The sequence below is a fragment of the Marmota monax genome, unplaced genomic scaffold (assembly GCF_021218885.2).
Source record: "Marmota monax isolate L192 unplaced genomic scaffold, Marmota_monax_Labrador192_F-V1.1 WCK01_AAM20220418_F8-fsc00220, whole genome shotgun sequence".
Lineage (NCBI taxonomy): Eukaryota > Metazoa > Chordata > Mammalia > Rodentia > Sciuridae > Marmota > Marmota monax.
In genome coordinates this window covers 1,613,319-1,635,476 of record NW_026693909.1, presented here as the reverse complement: position 1 = coordinate 1,635,476, position 22,158 = coordinate 1,613,319, and the positions used below count along the sequence as shown (strand labels likewise).

Genomic DNA, 22,158 nt, shown 5'->3' with positions numbered 1-22,158 from the left:
TCTGTGCTGTCCCTTGTGGAGCTGCCTGACCTACCCACCTGCCGCCCCATGCTGTCCCAGCCTGGGAAGGTCCTCTCAAGCCTGACAGGGACTGACGAGAAGAGGCTCCCAGGGGACCAGGCCGGTGCTGTGCCCTCTGTGCTCATCTCGTTCCATTTCCACTTCTTGTCTCCTGAGTCCTCCTTGTGTATCAGCTGCAGCCCAGGGACCCCTGGGGAGGGCTCAGCTCCCTGGGGAAACCGCCGCCCAGTGGAGAAAGAGCCAGCCCTTGGCAGGGGCCACCACGTCCACCCCCAGCCTGTAGGTGCCAGCACACCTCATGTCTGTGTGTCTGCCTGTCTGCAGTGACGCCTGCATGCCTGGGCCAGCTCGTGTCGCCTGCCAAGCTGTGTCCTATGTGTTGATGGGCCATCAAGCCCAGTTGCTCCTCAGCCTGGCCTGGTGGGGGCTCACCTGATTGTACCCTCTGGAACTGGAAGGGTTGCAGTGTACCCCCACCATACCTCTCTGGGACGGTTGCCAGTGTGAAGTGGGGGTGCCCTGTCCAGAGCATGTGGGGTGAAGAGAGGCTGGCTACATCAGGGGTCAGCAGGCTTTGCAGAGAATGCCTGGCTCTGGCCCCAGCACCCCCCTTGTCCACAGCTCTAAGTTCTAAAGTGGGCTGTTGGAGTCCCTGCTAGCAGTCGCAGGGCAGCCTGGGTGGCACGGCTTGTCCAGAGCAACTGTCCCAAACTGAAATCACTCTTCTCTCCTCAGGAATCCCTTTGCCAATGTCCAGCTGAAGCCAACGGTGACCAATGACAGGTCTGCTCCCCTCCTCAACTGACAGCCACGCCTGCAGTGCCACACTCTGCCACCCATACACCTGATTCTGTCACCACCTGTGAGTTCCTGTTGGGAAGACCAAGGCCCAAGCCCCCTTCAGCTCAGTTGGATCTGAATCTTGGCTGCTCCTGGGACTGGTGACGGGCGGGACTGACCAGGGGGTGACCCTGAGAACCCTAGGCCTGCTGGTCCTGCCATGGCCTTGGCAGAGAGGCTGGTCCTCTTAGGGTAGGCACCTCTGGTCCCAGGCCAAGAGCTCTAGTTGCCCCTGGTCACAGGAAGACATGGGTCAGCTGTGGCTGGAAGGGTGCCTACTGCTGTTCTCACCTCCCGAGCCTGCTCAGTAGATGGCTGCCCCCCGGGCCAGGTGTGATCTGTGGGCCTGGGTGGACCCTGTTCTCCAGTGTGATTTATCTTAGCACCGAGCTTCCCCCGGGCTTTGCCTGCTGTTCCTGGGGACTGAGTGGGCTCTGCCCAGCTGCCGTCCTGCCTCTCTCCAGGCCCGTCTCCTCCCTGCCTGAGCCCTACTTCCCATCCAGAACTCTGCTGCTGGCAGTGTGCCCGGGGTCACCAGCTGTGTGCCTGCTGGCTGGTGGGGTCCTGACTCTGCCCAGGACTCCTGGGTGGGACGGGACTGCCCCCCAGCTGCTTCCTGCAGGGGCTGAGCCTTTGCTGGATACAAACTTCAAAGCTCCTGAGCAGAGCTCACTCCTCAGAAACCCTCCCAGGAGGGCTCTGAGCTCCTGGCTTGTCTGCACGGGAGGCTGCGCCACAGCTCAGGGGGCACACGGAACCGCAGGGAGCACAGAAATCCTTGCTCCTCCAAAGCCTCTGCCTCTTACCCACTGCTGGGCCAAGGAGCAGGCACAGCCCCTGGAGGGGTGGGGGGTCTCCCGCCCTGACAGCGGTGCCAGGTCACCAGGGTGTGCCTCCTATCCCCAAACAGCTGGTGGCTGGCAAGCCCCCCAGGGCTTTGTCTACAGACACCAAAGAAGACACTGAGCACAAGATTTTTTTCTTAGCGTGGTTTCTCTTAAAAAAACAAAAAAGAACAAGAAAATCATTGCACCAGCTTCTGAAGCCTCAAACTAATTAAAAAACAAAAAACAAAAAAAAAAAAAACCACACACACACAAACTAAAAAATGTCCCTTCCCCACCCCCAAAGCAACAATAAACTTTCTCTTTGGCAACAATAACTTAAAATCACCCCATTTCCATTCACTCCAGCAACCGTGGTTACAAAAATACTTCCCTGTGCTGCCTGCGTACCCCGCCTCTTCCCCATTTCCCTGTGGCAGGAGCCCCCACTATCCCTTGACTGCTGGGGCCCGGGGCCAGGCACTGTCCCAAGGAGGGGAGCTACCTGTATCACCCTGCCGAGGGCACCTCTAGAACAGGGCCAGTAGTGGGGTGAGGCCTGGAAGCCCCTCTTGGTGCCTCTGGCTGCCTTTTTCAGCTCAGGAGGACCCAAGAGGGAGCATCCCAGACCCTATGGGGAGGGCCTTGTGGGTAGAGGCAGTGAAGGGGAACAGTCACTAGGAGATAAGGGCATTGGAGACACGGAGCCCACCGCCTCTTCTTGCACCAAGCAAACCCAGACCAAGGTGGAAGGGTGCACGAAGATTTGAAGGCCCGACCTCATCTGGGGCCAGGCCTTGCCTGGCCAAGGACACAGATGTCCTGTGAACACAGGAAGGAAGCCAGCCAGGCAAGGCATGCAGGCCCGTGGCCAAGGGTGGGTCCCCAGGCCTGAGGCCAAGCAGTCCAACAGCAGCAGCCAGGCAGAAGGGTGGCCGCAGGGTGGGGCCACCTAGGCCCAGGGAGTGGGCCCCTCTGGAGTGTGCATGTATGTGGAGACACCCATCGTGCCACAAGCATCCCCAGGCCGCAGCAAACCCGTGTCCAGTCACATTCTGCCCCCGGGCAGCGCGAGTGTCCTTGCACAGCCAGTTTCCTGTCCACCTGCTTCTCCAGAATGCTGCAGGGGACACTGCGGCACTGGAGTCCCATTCCCCTTCACCATCCTTGCTGCTGCCTGGGCAGGGCCTCCAGTGACGCCAGCCTTCACGAGGGCAGCTGCTCAGGTCTCACGCCTCAGGGCAACCAGCCCCAGCACTGGCTGCAGGGCCTGGCCAGGGGAGTTGCAATGAGCATTAGGAAGAACCGCCCATCCCAGACTCCAGGCCCCTCCCCGACACTCCCACCAGGTCCAGGGGCAGGCCTCTTCCCTGCAGGTCAGTCTAGGTGGGCCTGTTTCTCCTCCCACCACCTCTCCCCAACCCAGGCCCAACAATGCTCAGTAAAGGCCCTCCACGTCCTCCTGCAGCTCCTGCAGGTGGGGAAACCGCCCGTTGGAAGCGGGTGTCGAGGATCATGCAATCGCCGCCTGGTAATCTGCCTGTCTGTACTGGGGATGACGGCAGGCCCTTGCCCAGGCCAGGACAGCTGTAGGGGCTGGGTCTATCTGGGGGAGGAGAGGTAGGCAGGCTTCCGGGAGGAGGTGGGCTTTGAGGGAAGCTTAGAGGATCTGAAGGGACTTGTCAAGCAGTGGGCAAGGGTGCCTGGAGGGGGGACCTGGCAGTGGACTGGGACGTGAATGGCAGGGGTGGTCTAGGGCCCTTCCTCCAAGAAGGTGAGGATGCGATCACACCGGTGCCCGGGGAGAGAGCTTGCAGTGATTTCTAGCAAGAACCTCCCACTTGAGATGGCCAGCAGGTGGGGGTGAGGGGCCATAGGCGATGGCGCCCTAGCGCGGGGAAGGGTCTGGTGGCAGAGGCTGCAGCTGATTTGGGGGCGCTAGGGCCAAGCAGGGGAAAATTGGTAGGGTGCTCAGTGTCCAGCGGCCTGCCGTGGAGGGAGAAGGAGAAGCCCGAGAGTCTGCTCGGACGCGGGCAAGCCCCTGCTACAGCAGCCGAGGCCCGGGAAGGCGGGTAGGCGACCGTTTCCTCCCGCAGCGGGGCGTCCCTCCCAGCTGCGCCGTCGCGCCGCCGCTCGGAGCCTCACCTCCCACGGACTGGGCGTCCGCGTCCGACACGTGCGTGATGGAGAAGCGGGACACGGGCGCGGGCGACACGGTGAAGCGCGAGAAGGCCGTGGGCGCGGCCGGCGTGAGGGGTGCGGCCGGTGTGGGAGCGGCTGGGTCCAGCGCGGCCGCCACGGCCGCCTTGGCGGGCGCCAGCGGGAAGTCGTCGTCCCACTCGAACCCGCCGCCTGCAAGCCGGGCGCCGAGACGTTCGCGCCCCTGGCACCCGCGCAGGGCCTGGCCCCGCCCCCGACGCCACGGCCCCGCCCCCCAGCTCACCGTCTTCGGAGCGGTCACGCGAGCCGTCATCCCGTCGCGGCCGTCCGGGGGCGCTGGGCGAGCCGGGGCTACCCTCCAGAAACGCGGGAGGCGACTCCTTCGAGCCAGGGAAGGGCTCTCCGAGCTCCCGGGTGGGACTCTCCTGGAGGGACCAGAGAATCACATGGCTCACGCCAGGAGCCGCAGCAACTCTCACCCTCCCCATGCACCTCGTGCCGGCTATCCACCTGGTCAAAGAGGTAGACGGTGACATCGTCGAAGAAGGACACAGCTTTCTTCTTGCGCTCCAGGTCTTCGCAGAAGGCCTCCGACAGCAGGCTGGGCATCTTGAGCAGGCTGCGCAGGTTGCGCGCGCTCTGGCTCTCAGCCACCACTACTGGCACAGCTGGGGACTCGTCCTCACTGTCCTCGCTGGGCTCCTGGATGCTGTAGCAGCGGAGCTCTTCGTCCGACTCGTCGCTGTCTTCACTGTCCTCCTCCTCCTCCTCCGACCGGCCCTCCAATGCCCCAACATGGTCAGGCAGTGCCAAGCAGAGCGGGGTTCTGGAGGTGCCGGAGCCCCCTGTCCGCCCTTGTGGGGACCACCCTGACAGTCCTGGGGTCCTCTGAAGCTCTGCTCCTTCACCTTCTGAGCTCAGTGGGACCGGGGTCAGCAGGAAAAATTTGGAATGGCTAGGACTGGGCACAGTCTGCACATCTGATGGACCTTTGGACCCAGGAGGCTCTGCCTTGGGATTACTGGAGCAGGCATCTGGCTCCTCCCCAGGTGGAAGCGCCTCCTTGTGGCCAGTGCCTGGTGCCTCCTGGAGCACCCCAGGCTGGGGAGAAGCCTGTACAGATGGCCCAGGACCCTGTGGACTCTTAAGGTCTGGCTCTAGCCCCAGGGCCTGAGCCTCACTGCACTTCTGGGGGCCCACAGAGGGCTCAGACTCAGCATCCAGGTCCGAGAAGTATGCAGAGTCTCTGTAGGGGTTCTTCTCGCTGAGGCTTCCCAGGGAAGCCGAGAGCTGCGTATCAGGCCCTCCACTCCCACCTTCTGAGGCCAGCTCCCCAGAGGCCCCAGGATCACTCGACTCATGGGCCTCCTTGAGCACAAACTCAGGGGACTCATAGTTCTCAGTGTCATAGCCACTGTCCAGGGCACGGGGCTGCCCAGCAGGGATGCCAGCGGCTGACGGGCTGAAGACCTCACAGCCACCATCACTGGCTGAAGACGGGATGTCCAGAGAGTCCAGGGAGTCGGGGGTCCCCACCTGCTTCTGCCAAGATCGGAAGGCTGGCACTATACCTGGCTTCTCAGCCTGAGGGCCATCACTAGACAAGTCAGTAAAGACACCCAAAGTGGCTTCAGTTGTGTCTTCCTCCTCACTACTGGGTGCCTCCTGGGCGGCAGAGTTACTGCTGCTGTCCAGAGTTGGGACTGGCTTGAGAACTGTGACCTGGCCACTGGTAGCAGGTGTGGGTGAGGCAGGCAGGGCATCAGGGGCGCTGGCCTCCTCTGAAGGAAGTGGGGCTCCCTCGTGGGATGGGGAGGGGATGGAAGGAAGAGGCAGTTGGGGTCCAGCAGAGCCCTCAGCCTCCTGGGCAAGCTTGGGTTCTGCCTGAGGGTTGCCACCCCCATTTACAGCAGTCTCTGTGCAGGGGGATGTGACCTGGCATGCATGGGGTGGGCTGATGCATCCACCTGGCTCCTGGCCCAGGGAGGCTGTCTGTGGCCCAAGCAGAGGCTCCCTGGGGTCCTCCCGGTCCAGGGGTTGGCCCAGCTCAGGGGAGGCTCGTGGGGTCTGGTTTGGGCTGGGGCAGTGGTCTGCGCAGCTGCCCACGTAGCCTGGGTCCCAGGAATCTGGATCACGGCTGCCACTGTTGTTGTTGGCTGACATGTTGGAGCTCCAGTGTCCACGCTGGGCAGCCCTTTGTGCCTCAGCCTCCCCCAGCTCCTCCCCACCAGGGGATGGCTGGGCCCTGGAGCTCGCCGAGGGGGATGCCCCCAGTGGGTCCTGGAAGAATGGAGGGCAAAAAGCGGATACAGCCCAGTCTGCATCCTCTGCTAGCATGGAGGGCCCAGGAGAGAGTGAACGTGAGGGGGAGGGTGGATCCCCAGCTCGGCTGCTGTTCTGGTAGTGGTTGCAGCGGCCCCTGGGGCCATCAGCTGGCGGTGTGTGGCCCAGCAGCGGCTCCATGGCCAGCGAGGCAGCGGTGCTACCGTCGGAGTCCTCGTCTTGGTCCGCAGCAGCGGGGGGGCTGGGCGCACAGTCAGAACAATCGGGATCGTGGCCCGCGGCAGGCGCGGCCTCCTCCAGGCGAATGAAGTACTCGCTGCCCAGAGAGGGGCTGTGCGCGCTGAGCACCGGCACCACGCCTGGCGGCGCTCCGTCGGGGGCACACAGCTCCTGCAGGCGCGCGGCGCGGCCCGGGCTCGGCGCGCCCCCCGTCGGCCGGAAGGCGTCGGCGCCGCGACCTGCCTCCCATTTGTACTCAAAGTTGAGGCCGCGGCTGGTCTCGGTCACTGTCAGCACGTCGTCGCCGTCCGCGTGGAAGCCGTCGCCTGCGAACTGCTCCAGCAGCGGGAAGGACGAGGTGGCGGCCAGCTCCGGGGCGCCGCTCAGCGCGGGACCCGCTGCGCCCATCCCTGGGCCCACGCCACCGCCGCCTGGCCGCAGTGAGCGCCAGCGCCGCTCGAACTCCTCCTCGGCTTCCGTGGCGCCCTTAGCGCACAGGTAGGACAGCAGCAGATGCACCTCCTCGGCCGTGGGCCTCTGCTCCGGCTGCAGCCAGCAGAACTGCATCACCTCGTACCTGCCGGGAGGCCCCATGGGTGGACCTGGCCATGCCAGCCCCCCACGAGGAAGTTGTTCCCCTGACTTCAGCTACTTGGGGGCAGTAAAGGGGTCTCCCACTTACTTCTCCCACACCCCAGTCCCCCAAGAAGCCAGCAGCCTGAGAGCAGATCCCCCTTTCCTGATGACAGGTGTGCAGAGGCCCCAGAGAGGGCAGAGGCTGGGGCCAGGGAGACCTTGAACCCCAGCAGTTGTATTGAGCCACCTCTACCCTGGGACTTAGAGCATTCCCCACTTCTGAGACTTCCTGTGCAGGGATGGTGGGGTCCTCACCAGCGGTCAGACAAGGTCAGCTGCAACTGGGGCTTGGGTAACTTGAGCTGCTGCTCCCGGACAGCATAAGCCAGCACCTGCCGGTCTGAGTGGTGGGGGTAAGGCTGTGCACCCAACTCGAAGAGCTCCCAGATGGTCACACCCAGGGACCTGTAGGGCCAACCACTGTGAGATGGGGCTGGGCATGCCCCTACAGGACCCAGGGACACCTAGGGCGGCTCCATCATCATGCCAGCCTCTCCAGAAACAGCTCAGTACTACACAGCTGCTCCCACCCCACCCCCACCAAGAAGAGATCATGGTCACCCTGGCCAGGACTAGTCCAGCCCCAGGATACCTCGATAGTAAAAGCCAGACTGTAAAACACCCCTGTGGGGCTGAGGGAACAAGCTGGGGCACCAGGCACAGGTGCGGCTGGGAGAGAGCAACTGGGGGCTCTTCCAGAGGGCCATGGCTTCACCTGGCTCTGGGGAGTGGAGGACAGAGTTACTGTGGCGATGGAGAAGTTACTGACCTTGGCCAGAGCTCTGTGCCTGGGGAGCCTAGCCAGAGTGCAGTGGGTTGGGCACACTTGAAAGGGACACCTGGACCGAGAACTGAAGACAGGGAGAGGAGGTGGAGCCATGATGGGGGTATGGTTCAGAGGCCTAGGGGAGGCCCCTAAAAGTTCAGGAAAGGTGGCTGGTGCAGGGGTGCAGGCTCTGATTGTCAGCAGGAGAGGGACAGAAGCAGAGGCTGGTCCAGCCACCTCTGTGGCAGGAGGCAGCCCCAGGACTGTGAAAGCTGGCACTCTCCAGGTCCCCAGAGCAGCTCCGCCCTGTCCCTCTGAAGGCTGCTGAGCCAGGATGAAAAGAATGGCCACTGCCCAGCTGGGCACTGGGGCTCAGAATGGCGGCTTCCAGGAGGCAGTCCTGGGGGACCCCCAGCACCCCTCCCAATCTGCTTCTCTGCCCAGCATGGCCTGACCACCACTTGCCTAAAGGCAGCCAGCAGCCCACCCCCACCTCCCCAGGGGCACAGGTGTGATCCAGGCCCACACCCCACAGGACAACCCACGCTGCGGCTTGTAGCGGCATTTTGAAACTCAGTGTGCACTCTGACTGTTATTGTTGGATGTCAGCCCAGTAGATCCTGTGAGGCCCAGAGTCAGGGAAGTCCCTCCACCAGCATGGGGTCCCCAGCAACTACACCTGCTCAGTCCACTAGCATTTGCAAATGCAGGTGGGCACCAGCTCCCAATGACCCCCAGAGGCCAGTATGGCAGACACAAGATGTTATCTCACGCTAGACTCTCCTGCAGTGGCCAGCCTGCATCCCGCCACAAAAGGCCGGGGGATGGCTGGATGGCTGGTGGAGTGACCCTTCACGCCTGCAAACCCTGTGTCATATATATATATATATATATATATATATATATATATATATATATATTTTAAATTGGGGATTTAACAGGGTTCACTTTACCACTGAGCCTGGTCCTTTTCTAAAGATAGGATCTTTGGGGGGGCTGGGGTTGTGGCTCAGTGGTAGAGCACTTGCCTAGTACTCGTGAGGCACTGGGTTCTATCCCCATCACCACATAAAAAAAACTAAATGAACAAAATAAAGTTATTGTGTCCATCTACAAATAAATTTTTTTTTTAAAAAAAAAGACAGGATCTCTCACTAGATGGCTGAGGGTCTTCCTGAGTTGCCAAGACTAGTCTTGAACTCGCTATCCTCCTGCCTCAGCTTCCTGAGTTGCTGGGGTAGCAGGCACACATCACCGCACCCCAGGCAAACCCTTCATTCTTGCTAGAGGCTCCACTCAAGCCCCAGGCAGCCCCGAGGCTGAGCCCATCCAAGGCCCGGCCCCACCTGCCCCTCACCTGTGCACATAGAAGCAAGGGGAGGTCAGTGCTCCCGAGACGCCCTCTCTGCTGGGGACTGGCACTCACCACACATTGCTGGTCTTGGTCTGGTCTACCACGAGCAGGTTGCCATGCACCTCATCCACCAGCTCCGGGGCGATCCAGCGCAGCGGCACCCACAGCTGGTCAGCGGTCACGAAGTAGTCTTCCTGTGGGCCCACGGGGACGGGTGAGCCCTGCCAGGCGCAGCCCCCTGCAGGCCCCACCCACCCTGACTTACCCTGTACTTGCAGTGAGACAGGCCGTAGTCGCCAATCTTTACTGCCAGGTCAGCTGTGAGCAGGCAGCTTCGCAGGGCCAGGTCGCTGTGGGGTGGGAGGCAGGGTCAGCCGGGTGTGCCAGGCTAGGGGCCTTGAGCACTGAGGGTCCTCTGCCCACAACTGGACAGCTGGTCACCCAAGGTGTCCTGGGCTCCACCCAGCAGTAGGCAGGAAGAGGCGTCTGAGAGGTTGGCCCCAGCCCTGGGCACTCTGGAGAGCCTGCATGGACAAGGCCTCTAAACTGACAACGCAGATGAAGAAAACGAGGCCCAGAGAGGGCCAGGACATGCCTAAGGGTCCCCAGTGAAGGCACTGCCAGGCCAGCACTAGCACGCCAACCCCCAGCCCCTCCTTCCCTTCTGGGGTACCTCTGCTGGCCTGGCCTGGCGTGGACCTGAGGCCACAGCAACCCCTGCTGTGGGTCTGCGGCTTTCCTCCCAGGGCCATGTTCCCTCTGACCTGTGCCACATCACCACTCTAGCTCCCTGGGAGGCGAGAATCCACGGGGAACTGAGGCCCGGAGTGTCCCGGGGATCCTGCCAGTGGCCAGAGCCCATGTTTCAGACCCTGGTCCTGCCCTGCCACACAGGGTGGGAGCTTGAGGCCCCAGGGTGGGGTGGAGCATGCAGGTGACCCAGAGTGACCTCCAACCCAGTGGCTGTCTCGGGTGGAATTTTACCCTCCTGCCTGGCTGGAGGGTGTGGGAGGCACTGGGTTCGATCCCAGTGTGTGTCCAGGGACACGCAGCTGTGCCAAGGACTCAGGTGGGGATGGAGCAGCTCCAGCCTGTCCCTACCCCAGGAGCCCTGTGTCTGTGTGCCAGGGCTCAGCTGCAGAGGAGCCAGGTGTCCTGGGCCACAGCTGTGTGCCCGTGCCTGGGGTGGGGGTAGCAGGGCAGGTGCGCAGGGGTCAGGAAGCTGGCAGCTGCCCTCTTCAACAAAATCACTGATGCTGGAGTTGCCTGTGTCACCACTCAGCACCAGGATATTGTTGGGGAGGACGGCCCATGCGGCGTCCAGGGCTGGCAGGGGACACTTGTCCATCACCACTTCTTCCAGCACGTCCCCCCAGGCTGGGGGGACATCCTGGCCTGTCTTTCTGACTGCTGAGGTAGGACAGAGCCTTCCGGCTGCTGGGGGCCAGCTAAGCCCTTCCTTTTTGCCTTGGGGGAGACAGGGCAGGGCTGATGCAAGGTTTAAAAAGTCTGTAACCCTCTCGTGGTCACTATTCAAAGTGATAGAGGTTGCCCAGTGAGTCCTCCCAAGGCCCCAGGAGGTGGAACCAGGTGCCCTTTCTGCAGGGCACACAGGCGGTGGGCACAGAGGAAGCCCATCCAAGGCCCGGCCCCACCTGCCCCTCACCTGTGCACATAGTTGTTGCGATGCAGGTGCAGGACACCACAGGCTACCTCACAGGCCATGCGCTGCAAGGTCAGGGGGTCGGGCGCCATGGACTCGGGCACCCGGCAGCTCCGCAGGTAGCCCTTGAGATCCCCCTGCCAAGAGGAGCACAGAGCCGCCTGCCAGCTGGGGAGTGGCTGCCAGTGCAGGCTGCCGCCCTGCTCCAGAGCCCTGCTGCCCACCCTGCCCACCCACCTGCTGGGTTGGCAGGTCTGACCCTTGAGCCAGGGCTGCCCACCAGCCACCAGGCAGCGGCTGCCGAGAGGAGCCCAGCACTGCCCCACAGCAGCTGTCGCTCGGCACCAAGCTATTTCTGGAGAGGACTTTGTGTCCCAGGGATGGGCCAACAGGAATGACCCACAGGTGGCCCTTCAGAGTGCTTTCTCTAAACTGGCCCGGCCAACTGGCCCTGTGGGGTCCCTAGGGCCAGATCCCTTTGGACAGTCAAAAACACGAGCCTGAATGGATTTGTTGACCACCACATGAGCCAGGAGGAACGGGGGCTGGTGGCCAGAGGATGGGCCGCAGCCCCTGAGTGCGGAACAGAGCTGCTCCCGGGAGCCCAGGTGCCAGGAGTGCAGACCCCGGGGTGGGGGCCTGTGTCCTGCCGGATGCCAGCTCTGCCACCGGCAGCCTCAGTGCGGGCACACCTCAGCTCGGTGCTGGAGCTGTGAGCATGCACAGGGCCCAAGGGGAACAGTCTGCAGGCAGGGGACGCAGAGTCTGCCCTGGAAGGTGGCCAGTCCCAGGCTCTCATGATTAAAACTGAGGGAAGTGTCGCCAGCCCCATGGCTGCTAGGACACCTTGAGCTCAACGACCACCCAGGCTGCTCTGGGGAGCCCAGGCAGATGGGAAACCCCCGGGGGCACAGGGGGCCTCAGCCCCAGGCCCACTTTGTCCTGAGCCCACAGCCATGCCTAGTGCTGGCAGGTCAGCCTCTGTGTGCAAGCTGCCTCTGGACGGTGGTTCAGCAGGGCCTCCTGGGACTCCACCTTAGGGGGTGTGAGGCCTGTGAGGCCTAGGTAGGGCAAGAGGGGACCCCCTGAGCCAAGCCCCACCCCCGCAGCAGAGGGTTGGGGATGGGCGGCCCCCTGCACAGCACTCACCAGCGGGCAGAGCTCCATCACCAGCAGGTAGGGCGTCACCTCGGCGCACTGGGCCAGGCACTGGAGCAGGTTGCTGTGCTGCAAGGCCCTGCAAGAGCCCACAGGAGCGCTGAGGCGCGGGCGGGGCTGCAGCTGCTCCTGCACAGGCCTCCCGCCCCCACCACCCCAGCCCTGGGCCCTGGGCCGCCCACCTGTAGGGCTGCGCCTCCTCCAGGAAGTGCATCTGCTCCTGCACACTGGCACTGGCCTTCAGCTCCTTCACCACCACCTGGGTGCTGCTGACGCCCGAGTGCACCTCGCCCAGGAACACCTGTCAGGCACGCCGGTCACCCTCCCCTCCCAGAGCAGCTGGGTCCTCGCTCTGCGTCCTCCCGTCCTCGGAGAAGTCCTGCCACCCTGAGGCCTGCTCTGCTGCTTCGCAGGATGAGCTTTGGGACCTTCTATGCCTGGTGTCTATTCCCAAGGCCCTGGCTCTCGGGCTCGGGCTCCACCTTCCAGGCTGAGGGTGGGGTGGGGGAGCTGGGGCCACAGGGCTGCTCCCCCTCCCCCAGCAGCCCCTGCCCCCACCCCCCCCGCCAGTGAGTGCGCTCACCTTCCCAAACCAGCCGTGGCCGATCTCCTTCAGGTACAGGAGGCTGTGCCGACCCAGGTCCGTGGACTTGAGGAGCTGCACTGTAACGGCAAGGGACTCAGGACCTCTCCACCTCCTCCACCTCCCGTCCTCACCTTGTCCCTCTCCAGGCCCGTCCTGGGGAGCTAGCCGTGTCCCCACAAAAGACACAGGCCATACCTGGGGGCTGCCATCAGGGGCCAAGGTCTCTGAGGAGCAGGGCACCTGCTGCCCAGGTGAGCCATGGTTCTAGCTCCATCTGGGCATCTCCAGGTAGGCCTGGGAAGGGCTGCCTGAAGCCACCAGGACCAACCAGGCCAGAGACAACAGGCCCTGGAGCTGGACCCACTGCCTGGGCAACACGGAGCCGGCAGTGTGGCTGGGGCCAGAGCTCACGCCGAGGCCTGGGGAGGGCACCAGGACACCCGCCCCCACCCTGCCGCAGGCTGGCATCCGTCACCCAGCACACCAAAGGCTCCTTTGTTGGGGGCTGCTTGGCACAGCCCCGTACGGGACACACTGGGCCCATTCTCCCTGAAGGCCAGGCTGGGTGAGGTCAGCAGGCAGGAAGGGTCAGTGTGGGTCCGGGAAGAAGGGGCCAGGGCTAGCTGCACCCACTCATGCCCCAACAGATTCCCCAAATTCTGCTCCCACGCCAGCATCCTGGAGGGCCGGGCGGGCCAGGCCTGAGACCAGCTGCCAGCAGAGCCCAGGGCCCAGGGAATGTTCGCTTGAGGCAGACATTGGGGCGAGGGTTCTTGGTCCCTGTGCCTGGGACTTTTCACCTGCAGCGCAGCCTGTCTGGACACTCCCTCCCACCTTGGGGTCTCAGGAGCTCCTTGTCCCTGTGCAGCTCAGGGGTCCTGGCCGTGGACACAGGGCCAGCCACAAAGGCAGGAGGAGCAGGATGGAGGGCAGGCCTGAGCCATCCTCCCCTGTCGTCCTGAGACGGGTGACGCTGGATAGTCACGTTTCCATTCCCAGACCCAACCAATCCCAAGTCTCTCCCCTCTGTGGAAGCAGAGTGCTCCCAGGTGGTCCCTGTTCCTCTCTGTGCAGGGCTCAGGAACCCCATGGTATCCAGGAGGGCCGGGTCCCATGCAGCCAACCCACCTGCCCCTTTAGGAGTGCTAGGGAGCCACGGGCCTTCAGGCCAGTGGGCAGATGGGCTCATAACGGAGCCTCAGGCCTGGACTCCTATCTGAGCAGTGACCTCTGCTCCAGGAGACTGGGGGGCTGGAGGACGCGCATGGAGCCTTGGGCCCAGGCTGCAGGCCTGCTGGAGGCCCGCTCTAGGTCTGCTCGGCAGGCCCAGACCCAGCCTGGGTGGAAGGTAGGCTGGCGAGGAAGCCCAAGGGAAGGCCAGCAGGGCACAGCCCAGGGCAGGTGGTCGGCTCCTCACCCCAGAAACACACCTCTGTGCCCACAGAGCCCTCCTGGGGCCAGCAGGGCTTCCTGACCTGACATCCCTTCCCTCAGTGTTCCCAGAGGTCTTGGGGGTAGGCGGCCAGGGGACAGCCCGTGGCTAGAAGTTCCAGGCAGAGGGGCCTGAAACCCGACGCCAGGGAGGTGGCTGGAGGCCATGGACCCCATCCCTGCCCAGGACAGAACCAGGGTTCCAGAGCCTCTGCCATTTACCATCACCTTGGGGTCCAGGTCCCATGAGTGCTCCTGGGTGGTCAACAAGGGCGGCTAGCCCAGGATGGGGGCAGAGAGGGAACATGCACCATCCCAGCACCAGAGAGGCACAAGGAAAGGCCCTGCCTGACCTGCACCCTCCCACCCTCTCCCCCCACCCCACTCCAGGCCTGAGTGAAAGGCAGTCCTTGGCCCCACGCCCACAGCCCCACAAGAGCCCCTTGCCCAGGTGCAGGCTCCACCTGGCACGCACCGTGGAGCCCAGGTTCCTGCAAGGTAGAGGCCCAGGATGTAGGAACTGGGGTCAAGTGTTTTGGGGACAGCAGAGAAGAACGGCCATCCCAGGACCAGAGAGCCCAGCCACCTTGCCTGTGTCACCACCCCTTTGCATAGCAGCTCCTGGGGACCTGCAGACAACTGGTCCCCAGGTCCAGAAGGTTGCATGCACCCTGGGCCGACACACTGCATGCGGCCCTCTGTGTCCCCACCCCTGCAGCTGGGTGCTCAGGCTTCCCCGGAGGACCTGTGTCCAACACTAGGACACAGGTGGGAGAGGGTGGGAGCCCGGCCCTTCCCTACCTGTCCCACTCACCTGAGCGGCCGGGCTGCTTGGCCATGGGCAGGGAGACCTCGGTGAGGGGCAGGACGTATACATCGGGCCCGTTCTGCGCTGCTGCGGCCGGGGAGCCCTGCGCTGAGCCGTCGGCCACACACTCGTCCCCCTCAGCATTCTCAAACTCCTGTGGGCCGGCAGCATGTGCCATGAGCTGGGCTCCAGGAGGGTCAGAGCAGAGGGTGCAGCAGGGCTCTATGGGGCCCTCTCCCCCGGAGCCAGGTGGAGTGGGGGTGGGGCACCTGAGCCCCAGTTGGTGCCCCCCAGGCCCGGGCTGGCTCCTTCCCCTCTCCTCCTGCAGAGCCCTGCTCCTCGCCCCCTGCCTCCCGGAGCCCTGGAGGGACCCAAGGCAAAGCCAAAGCCCCAGCATCCAGCCTCCATGAAGTGACAGTGAGCCCCGGCCACCTGGACCCCACCTCTGCTTGAAGAAGGGGCTGAAGGCAGAGTCCAAGGGAGAGAGGTGGCCGTACTGAGGCCAGCTGCCCTGGCCATCCGGAGACAGACCCCAACACCTCTCAGCCAGCCCTACCCAGAAGCCCCTCACCCTGGGTCCTGCCAGGGGTCCTCTCCGCCTTGGGGCAGCCTTGGAGACAGGGAACACACCATCCCAACCCTGCCACCAAAGTCACCTGGGAGAAGCACCTAAGTGCCCTGCGTCCCTGGCCAGACAAGGAGCAACCTTCAGCCCAGGGGCCACCGGGGCCCACTGCCCCTTGCAGACAGGCGGCCTCGGGCCTTCACCTGCTGCAGCCTCCCTGGGACCTCCAAGCTCCTCGGGGCCTGACTCCTGGCCAGGGGCTATTTTGAAATGCAGCTGTCCCAGCCACACTGTCCCCCCACCTCCGGCAACCCCCAGTGCCCGGGTGGGAAAGACGAGTGGGATCGAGGGACTTCTTGAGAAGCTGAAGCCTGGCTACCCACTCAGGACTGTGCCCTGTGGACAGACAGCTGGACGAGGGGGGGGAGGCCCGGCCTCCTTGCCCCCCGGGCCCCCTGAGTTCCTGGGTCTCAGTGCTGACTGGGCTCTGTCAGTGTCCCTGTGGGCAGTCAGGTCTGCACTCAGATACAGAGCCACCTAGGGACAGGACAGGGGTCTGGAGCCTGTGGAAACCCCCTCTCCAGGGCCGGGAGACCACCCAAGGACTCCCCGGCCCTCTAACTCCCACGCCTCTGCAGGTGCCTGCTTCTCACTCAGGTGAGCACTGGCCGCAGTCCGTTACCTGCCCGAGTGGCCTGGAGGCCCGCTGGGTCCTGCCAGAGCAGCGGGTGATCAGGTAGCACAGAGTGAGCATGGGGGCTGCCCAGCACGGCTCCAGAGGGGAGCTGCCAGGGAGCCCGCTACGGAGGCCGGCCCTCCCACCAAGGCACGCTGGTGCTGGAATGTTCCGGGCACCATGTGCCCAAGGAGGTGAGGAGGGCAGGGGCAGGAGGGGGCTGCCAGCCTGTGTGAGGCCTTGTTCTCAAGGGCCCCGAGGAGGGGCGGCACACAATGGCCCATAAGTTCCACCCCGCCCCCACCCTGCCCACGCGACCTTGAGGCTCTGGCCTCAGGATCCTCCCCATACCCAGCCTTGCCTGGGCCCGCCTGCCATGTCCCTGGGGGACGGGGCACCTGCCGCTCAGGCCCCCAGCTCCCTGGGCTCTGGGGAGGTGAGCCGGCCAGCAAATGTTGGCTTTGGGAGAGGGAAGGCCACGCTCCTGCTGCTCCCCTGCCAGGGGACCAGTCGGGGGACAGGGACGGGCTTGCGTGACATGGCTTTGGGGGCAGGGCAAGGAAGGTGCTGGGACTCCAAAATGGGGCGACCGTGGCTGGGTGTGGGTCACCTGGTAGGAAGGGGCCCCTGGAACGCAGCTGGGCTCAGCGTGGGACTCAGGGGCCCCGCCCACCCTGCCCTCTCCACGCACTACCATCTGTGCTGGACCCCCAGTGCGGGCACCAGAGTGGCCAGGCCTTGCTGGGGCTGTGCTGATGGGCAGAATCAGGGTCACGGCCCCGCACCGAGGGCAGAGCCTCAGCTTAGGGCTCAGGTCCCTGCCTTCCACCAGTCGGCCCTGATCCGAGCTTCAGCAGGGCCAGGTGGGCGTGGGGGCTTGCAGAGTGGGGGACAGCACCCAAGGGACCACCCCCAGCAACTGTCCTTGGAGGGTGGCCTCAGCTCGAGAGTCCTGCGCCCCAGGGCTAACTGGGCCCTTAGCAGATGCTCCAGAGTAGCGACGGTGGCCGTCAGTGACGGCAGGGCCCTGGCTCTCAGGGTCTGCACTCCATGTCCCCGAGGGCAGAGATACCCAAACTGAAGGACTGCACAGGGCACTCGGGGCCAGGGGGCACGTCTGCCTGCCTTCGGCTTCCCTTTGAGGGAATAGCAGGGGACCTGGGGCCCATGGGGACAGCTTCTCAGGTCATGCTCAGCCATCCCGAGCATCCCCAGTGCAGTGGGGGGCGGTGAGTGAGGCCCCAGCCCAGGGATCAGAATGGTCCCCAGTGGTCCCAGGTGGCCCCAGCCACGGTCCCAGCAGCCACCTTGGGAGCCCCAGGAAGGAAGAGAACTCAGGCCAGGCCCTCCAGGTCCCAGGGACAGCCCTGTGGACCCCAGCCCTCACCTTGAACCCAATGCCACCCTTCTTGCAGCACAAGCAGGCCAGCATGAGGACAATGACAGTGAAGAGTCCCGAGAAGGACACAGCCACCACAGCAAGGGACGATGACCAGGAGAGCTCACTGAGCGGGGCTCCGTCTGTGGAGAAAGGAGAATGTGGGGCAGCCCAGGCACCAGGCCCCGTGCCCACCGTCCCACCCAGTTTCTCAGCCCACCCAAGACCCTCGCCGCCAGGAAGCTGATGCAAGTGGACAGAGCCTACCCTTTTGTGGCTGACCACTGGGTGCCACTCTGACCTCACCATGGGACACTGGGTTGATAAACTGGCTGGAGCAGGTTCTGCCCCCAATTCTGGGGTTCAGGGATACCTTTCTGGGAGGTCAGGGTCCTGGAGATTGTGGGGTGACCCTCACACTGGGTCGTCCTACTTTGTCCCTCTGAGGCTGGGAGGGTGGGTCACAGACCCTGACAAACAGGGGAGGTCATGGATTTGGCCACCAACCACAAGCCAGGATCCAGACAGCTGCTTCCAAGGTGTGATGAGCCCACTGACCCTGTCTGCAGGGCCAACCCTGCTGGACCTGCCACCAAGACCTCCCTGGACCACTCTGTCCTGGGGGCAGCAAGGACCCCCTTCTGCAGCACCTGGTCCACATGAGCTGCTTCATCCCAGACAGGGACGCTGCAGTGCCCAGGACAGCAGGACACACCCTCCCAAAGGCCCAGCCAGAGTCGGCTCCCAGGTCGGCCTCCCCACGGAGCCTGGCTCAGGGAAGCTCCGTCACCTGGTGGCCCCGAGGCAGAGGTCAAGGCCGGCCCAGACACCCCCTGGACAGAGGGGACACACTTGGCCAGCGGCTCCATGCTGGGCCTGCCCCACCCACACCCAAGGCTCCCGCCCACCACCCCAGAGGCCTTCTGTGACCATCTGCCCCCATTGGCCCTGGGGGTCTCTGGACCCACCCAGCTTCTCTAGCCAACGAGCCCCCTCAACCTCTCCTCAGCCAACAGCAGACCCCTCAGACCCTGTCGCCTGCCCCAGGACCCCTGAGGTAGCAGCCATTTCTACCCGCTGGTGAGGAAGCAGTCAGCCAGGTGAGGGCCACTGTGCTCCTGCCGGGTCTTCGCCTAACGGGGCATCTGGGAGGACTGCCCGGAGGCGGTGAGACCCGAGGGCCTGGAAAGACAGCAGATGCGGCCTGGGCGTCCCACTCAGGGCTCCAGACCCACTCCCACACCCACTCCTGAGGCAGAGAGGGGCCTTGGGCAGCCAGGACAGGGACCAGGCAGGGCCAGGGGACAGAGGGCAGGTCAGCCAGCAAATCCTGTGGTGAAGACCCACACAGAGAGTGGCACACCCATGGCCATGCCCACCTGCAGCCCTGCGTGGATGCCTACGGGTGTGTGTGTGTGTGTGCGCACACGCACGTGCAGGTGTTGCACAGAGAACGCCCGTTGCCATGGTGACCACCTCCCGTCTCCACCTGGTACCAAGCTTCATCAGTATGCCCCCTCCACCTACCTCTGCCTGCGCGGGACAGACTGGCCGACTGAGTCCCCTTGGTGGCCTTAGGGCTGGGGCTGACAGCCAGGCTGTGGCTGATGGCAGCAGGCAGGTGCCCTTACCCCTGGAGGAGCCCCAAGAAGCCCGTGCTGGGCCTCCACCTCCGTTACCAGGCCCTTGCGTCCTACAGAGAGAGGCCCACCGTGGGTGCCCTGCTGACCTCCAGGGGTGGCAGGGTGGGGGGCATTCACAGCATTGCTGGACCAAGCAGCCACGGAGGGCAGGCAGACGGGCGCCGAGTGCTCCTCCCCTGTCGCCCCAGTGCCCACATCTCTGAAGTCGGATGTGTGGGGTGGGGACGGCCAAAGGGGCAGGCCAGAGCAAGCAGGGGACCCTGGGGGGCATTTGCTCCCGAGACAGCAGAGACTATGGCCTCCATGGTGCCTTCAACCCAAGAACCCTCCTGCAGACTCACTGCCACACGAATTGCAGACAAGGACACGGAGGCCCAGGTCAACAGGGGCCACTCCCTTCCTCCCACAGCCACAGGTGCCCCCAGGGAGAGCTGGTTCCCAGGCTGCAGGCTGGCTGGGCCCTGGGTCCCCTGCTCTGGGCACCTGACACCCTCGACTGAGGCTCCAGAGCACCCGCTGTGCTGCCCAGCTGGGCACCTGCTGCCTGCCCACAGGCATCGGCTCTTGGGACAGAAAAGGGCCCGAGGGCCAGGCACACCTGCCCAGGTGACAGGGCTCGCGCGTGCCCACACGTGCCCACACGTACACAACCACACTGCAAACACACGGACAGACGTTAGCACACTGGCCCACACAGGAGTGTGCTCACAGACGGGTGCACACTTGCCACACACGTACCCATGTGTCCACATGCACACACACACATCAGGTGCACACACACCCCTCTGTCCCCAAAAGCCGGCTCCGTCATCCCCAATTCCCAAGTAAGAAAACCAAGGCTCAGGGCGTTGCAAAGGCGCCTGTAGAGTGGCCACGGCCAGCAGCCCCTGACTGCTCTCCACCACCAGGAGGCCGGAGGCCAGCACCCCCAGGGCCATGCCTGCCCCAGGTCAGGGGGGTGGTGGCTCTGCTCAGGGCCCTCCCTTCTTCCCCTCTCGCAACCTCAGCGCTTGGCCAGGTGACCACTGGTCCAGGTCACCTCCTGGTGGTCTGGGAGCCACCCATCACCATGTTGACTGACAGGGGAAGGAAACCATGGGACCCGAGGGGACAGGACACCGCCTCACCTGAGGGTCTGGGCAGCCTGGCCCTGGACAGAACCTGGGGTCTGGCCTTTTACGGGGGCTTCTCAGGCAGCTGCACAGAAGCCAGGACACGGGACAGAGATGGGGACAGGAAGCCAAGTGCAGCCCCCGGGAGGGAGCCTGGGCTGAGGGTTTGGAGGGAGGGCGCAGAGGTGGTAGGCGGGAGGGTCAGTGACTTACCAAATAAGTCGCTATATAGCTGGTCAGAGGGGCCAGCCTGTCCCTGTTGGGGAAGGGCATCCAGACTGGACAGGGCAGCAGAGGGGGCCCAGGATGAGGGCGGGAGCCGGAGGTGGGAGTCCAGGTTATAAAGCACTAGATGCTCAGGGACCCCACTGGCCCAGAGGAAGCACCCGGTACCTGTGTCCACTGACCTCCTCCCTCTGTCCACCGGGGCCTGGGAGCAGAGATTCCCTAAGCCACGCCTCTCCCAACTGTTCCCAGGGTGGGCTGCCCACTGACGCACCCAGACAGCCTCCCTCATCCCAGGACCTCATGCCCAGGGACACAAAAGGCACATGTGGCTTTGTTGGAACAAACATCAAGCGTTGACTGATGCCCTCCGGCGGCTTCTCCCAAACTCCCCAGCCTTGCAGGCCCCCAATCCTCAGTCCCACGCCAACCTGCGTTGAAAGGCCCCTTCAAATCAGACCCCCGCACTGGCACCCCAACAGCCCCTGGCCCTCCACAGCAGCTCCATGTCACCAACAGCTTGGCTGGGGCTGCTTTGGGGACCCATGGTCAGCAGCACAATATCCATGCGGGTGCGCAGGCCTTGGCTTCCCAAGACCACCGCCCACAGGTAGGGGACACTCCAAGATGCGGCCCAGGAGACCTCTACATCAGCCATGTCCGCTGCACCCAGCCCTGCCACCTCTCAGACCGAGGGTGGCGGCTCCCTCCCCCCACCCCTCTGCTGGCCTCCACCAGGGTGGATGGCCCTCCGCCCCACTTCCTGCGTTGGCGTCAGCACCAGGCCACGGCCGTCACTCCCAGGTCTGTTTATGTCTCACTGAGGGTCCCGCTCCCCACGAGCTGGCTGTGCTGGTGTCTCTGTCACCTTGAGTCTCGCTCCACCCAGATTTGGGCAGAAAGATGGCCCCAGAGCTGTCCCCCTCCTGACCCCCAGGACTTGGGACTTGGCAGACATGACCAGGAAGGGCCTGAGACGGGACAGCAGCCTGGGTGACCAGGACAGCCCAGGGCCACTACAAGAGTCCCTGGCTGGGAGGCCGGGGTCAGAGAGGTGTGACAGCGCAGCAGAGTCACCGTGATCAGAGGGGCCCTGACATGGGGATCCTAACACCAAGAAGACAAGGAGTGGCTTCTCCCTGAGCCTCAGGAGCCAGCCCTCCAAAGCCTCCATTTTAACCAACAAAATTAGGGCTTAAAATCAGTACCATTTAAACCCACAGCCACGGGACCAAGACTCGCCCACCACCCAGGGCCCAGCAGAGCCCTCACGGGACCCCTGCAGCCCCCACTGTGAGCCTGGCTGAGTCTGACCCTGCCGCCTGGGTGTGGCCCTGCCCGCGAGCTCCGCCCTTCCAGGTAGGGCCCGACTTCACCTGAGAGCCTGGCCCACACCTGTGTGGCCCTGCCCTGCTGAGTAGCCCAGAGTCCAGGGTGGCTGAGGTCAGCAGGCCACCTGGCCCAAGCTCTGTGTGACCCCACCGTAGGCCAACTACCGGGTCATCTGTGTGACCCCCAGTCTCCACCAGGTGGCACTCTCTGGCCACTTCACGCGCTCGAGGTTCAGCAAGGCCGGGGCCTCCCAGGAGCGCGGCAGGGGAGGAGAGCCTGGGGACCAGGTGCTTGAGGGGGCACGGATTGGGGACCCAAGTTTGGGGGCTGCAGACCCCCAGTCCTGGCACACAGCCCTTACCAGGTGGGGCTGCTGGGTTTGCTCAGCCCTGCTCAGCGGTGGCCACCACCTGGCTCTGCCTGCCCTGCCTGGGGATCCCTGGCCTGTCACATCTGCTCCAGGACGAACCTCCAAGGC

General features: G+C 64.0%; 2 protein-coding genes across 9 annotated transcripts in view; one reads left to right on the top strand and one right to left on the bottom strand.

Moving 5' to 3' along the window:
* The window catches only part of Baiap2 (BAR/IMD domain containing adaptor protein 2), a 65,423-nt gene extending 63,393 nt beyond the window's left edge, over nt 1-2,030 (top strand). For all 5 annotated transcript variants that reach the window (XR_006855915.2, XR_009228522.1, XR_006855913.2 and 2 more), the window contains one exon: nt 757-2,030. Coding sequence is in view for 1 of the 5 variants with exons in the window: in XM_046463347.2 (XP_046319303.1) it covers nt 757-826 (70 nt within the window). In the remaining 4 variants the exon portion in view is untranslated. The remainder of the gene's footprint in view (nt 1-756) is intronic.
* Nucleotides 2,031-2,092: 62 nt separating this feature from the next.
* Nucleotides 2,093-22,158, bottom strand: part of Aatk (apoptosis associated tyrosine kinase) — a 33,214-nt gene continuing 13,148 nt past the window's right edge. For 3 of the 4 annotated variants that reach the window (XM_046463340.2, XM_046463343.2, XM_046463342.2), the window contains exons 2-14: nt 17,378-17,511; nt 14,756-14,903; nt 12,508-12,587; nt 12,107-12,225; nt 11,916-12,003; nt 10,770-10,903; nt 9,369-9,453; nt 9,176-9,297; nt 7,239-7,388; nt 4,356-6,924; nt 4,129-4,270; nt 3,831-4,037; nt 2,093-2,955 (exon numbers count right to left, since the gene is read on the bottom strand). In XM_046463340.2, coding sequence (XP_046319296.1) covers nt 2,915-2,955; nt 3,831-4,037; nt 4,129-4,270; nt 4,356-6,924; nt 7,239-7,388; nt 9,176-9,297; nt 9,369-9,453; nt 10,770-10,903; nt 11,916-12,003; nt 12,107-12,225; nt 12,508-12,587; nt 14,756-14,903; nt 17,378-17,511 — 4,019 coding nt within the window. In that variant the 3' untranslated portion in view covers nt 2,093-2,914. Of the gene's footprint in view, nt 2,956-3,830; nt 4,038-4,128; nt 4,271-4,355; nt 6,925-7,238; nt 7,389-9,175; nt 9,298-9,368; nt 9,454-10,769; nt 10,904-11,915; nt 12,004-12,106; nt 12,226-12,507; nt 12,588-12,705; nt 13,447-14,755; nt 14,904-17,377; nt 17,512-22,158 lie in introns of those variants that run through there. The other variant, XM_046463344.2, reaches the window with a different exon arrangement.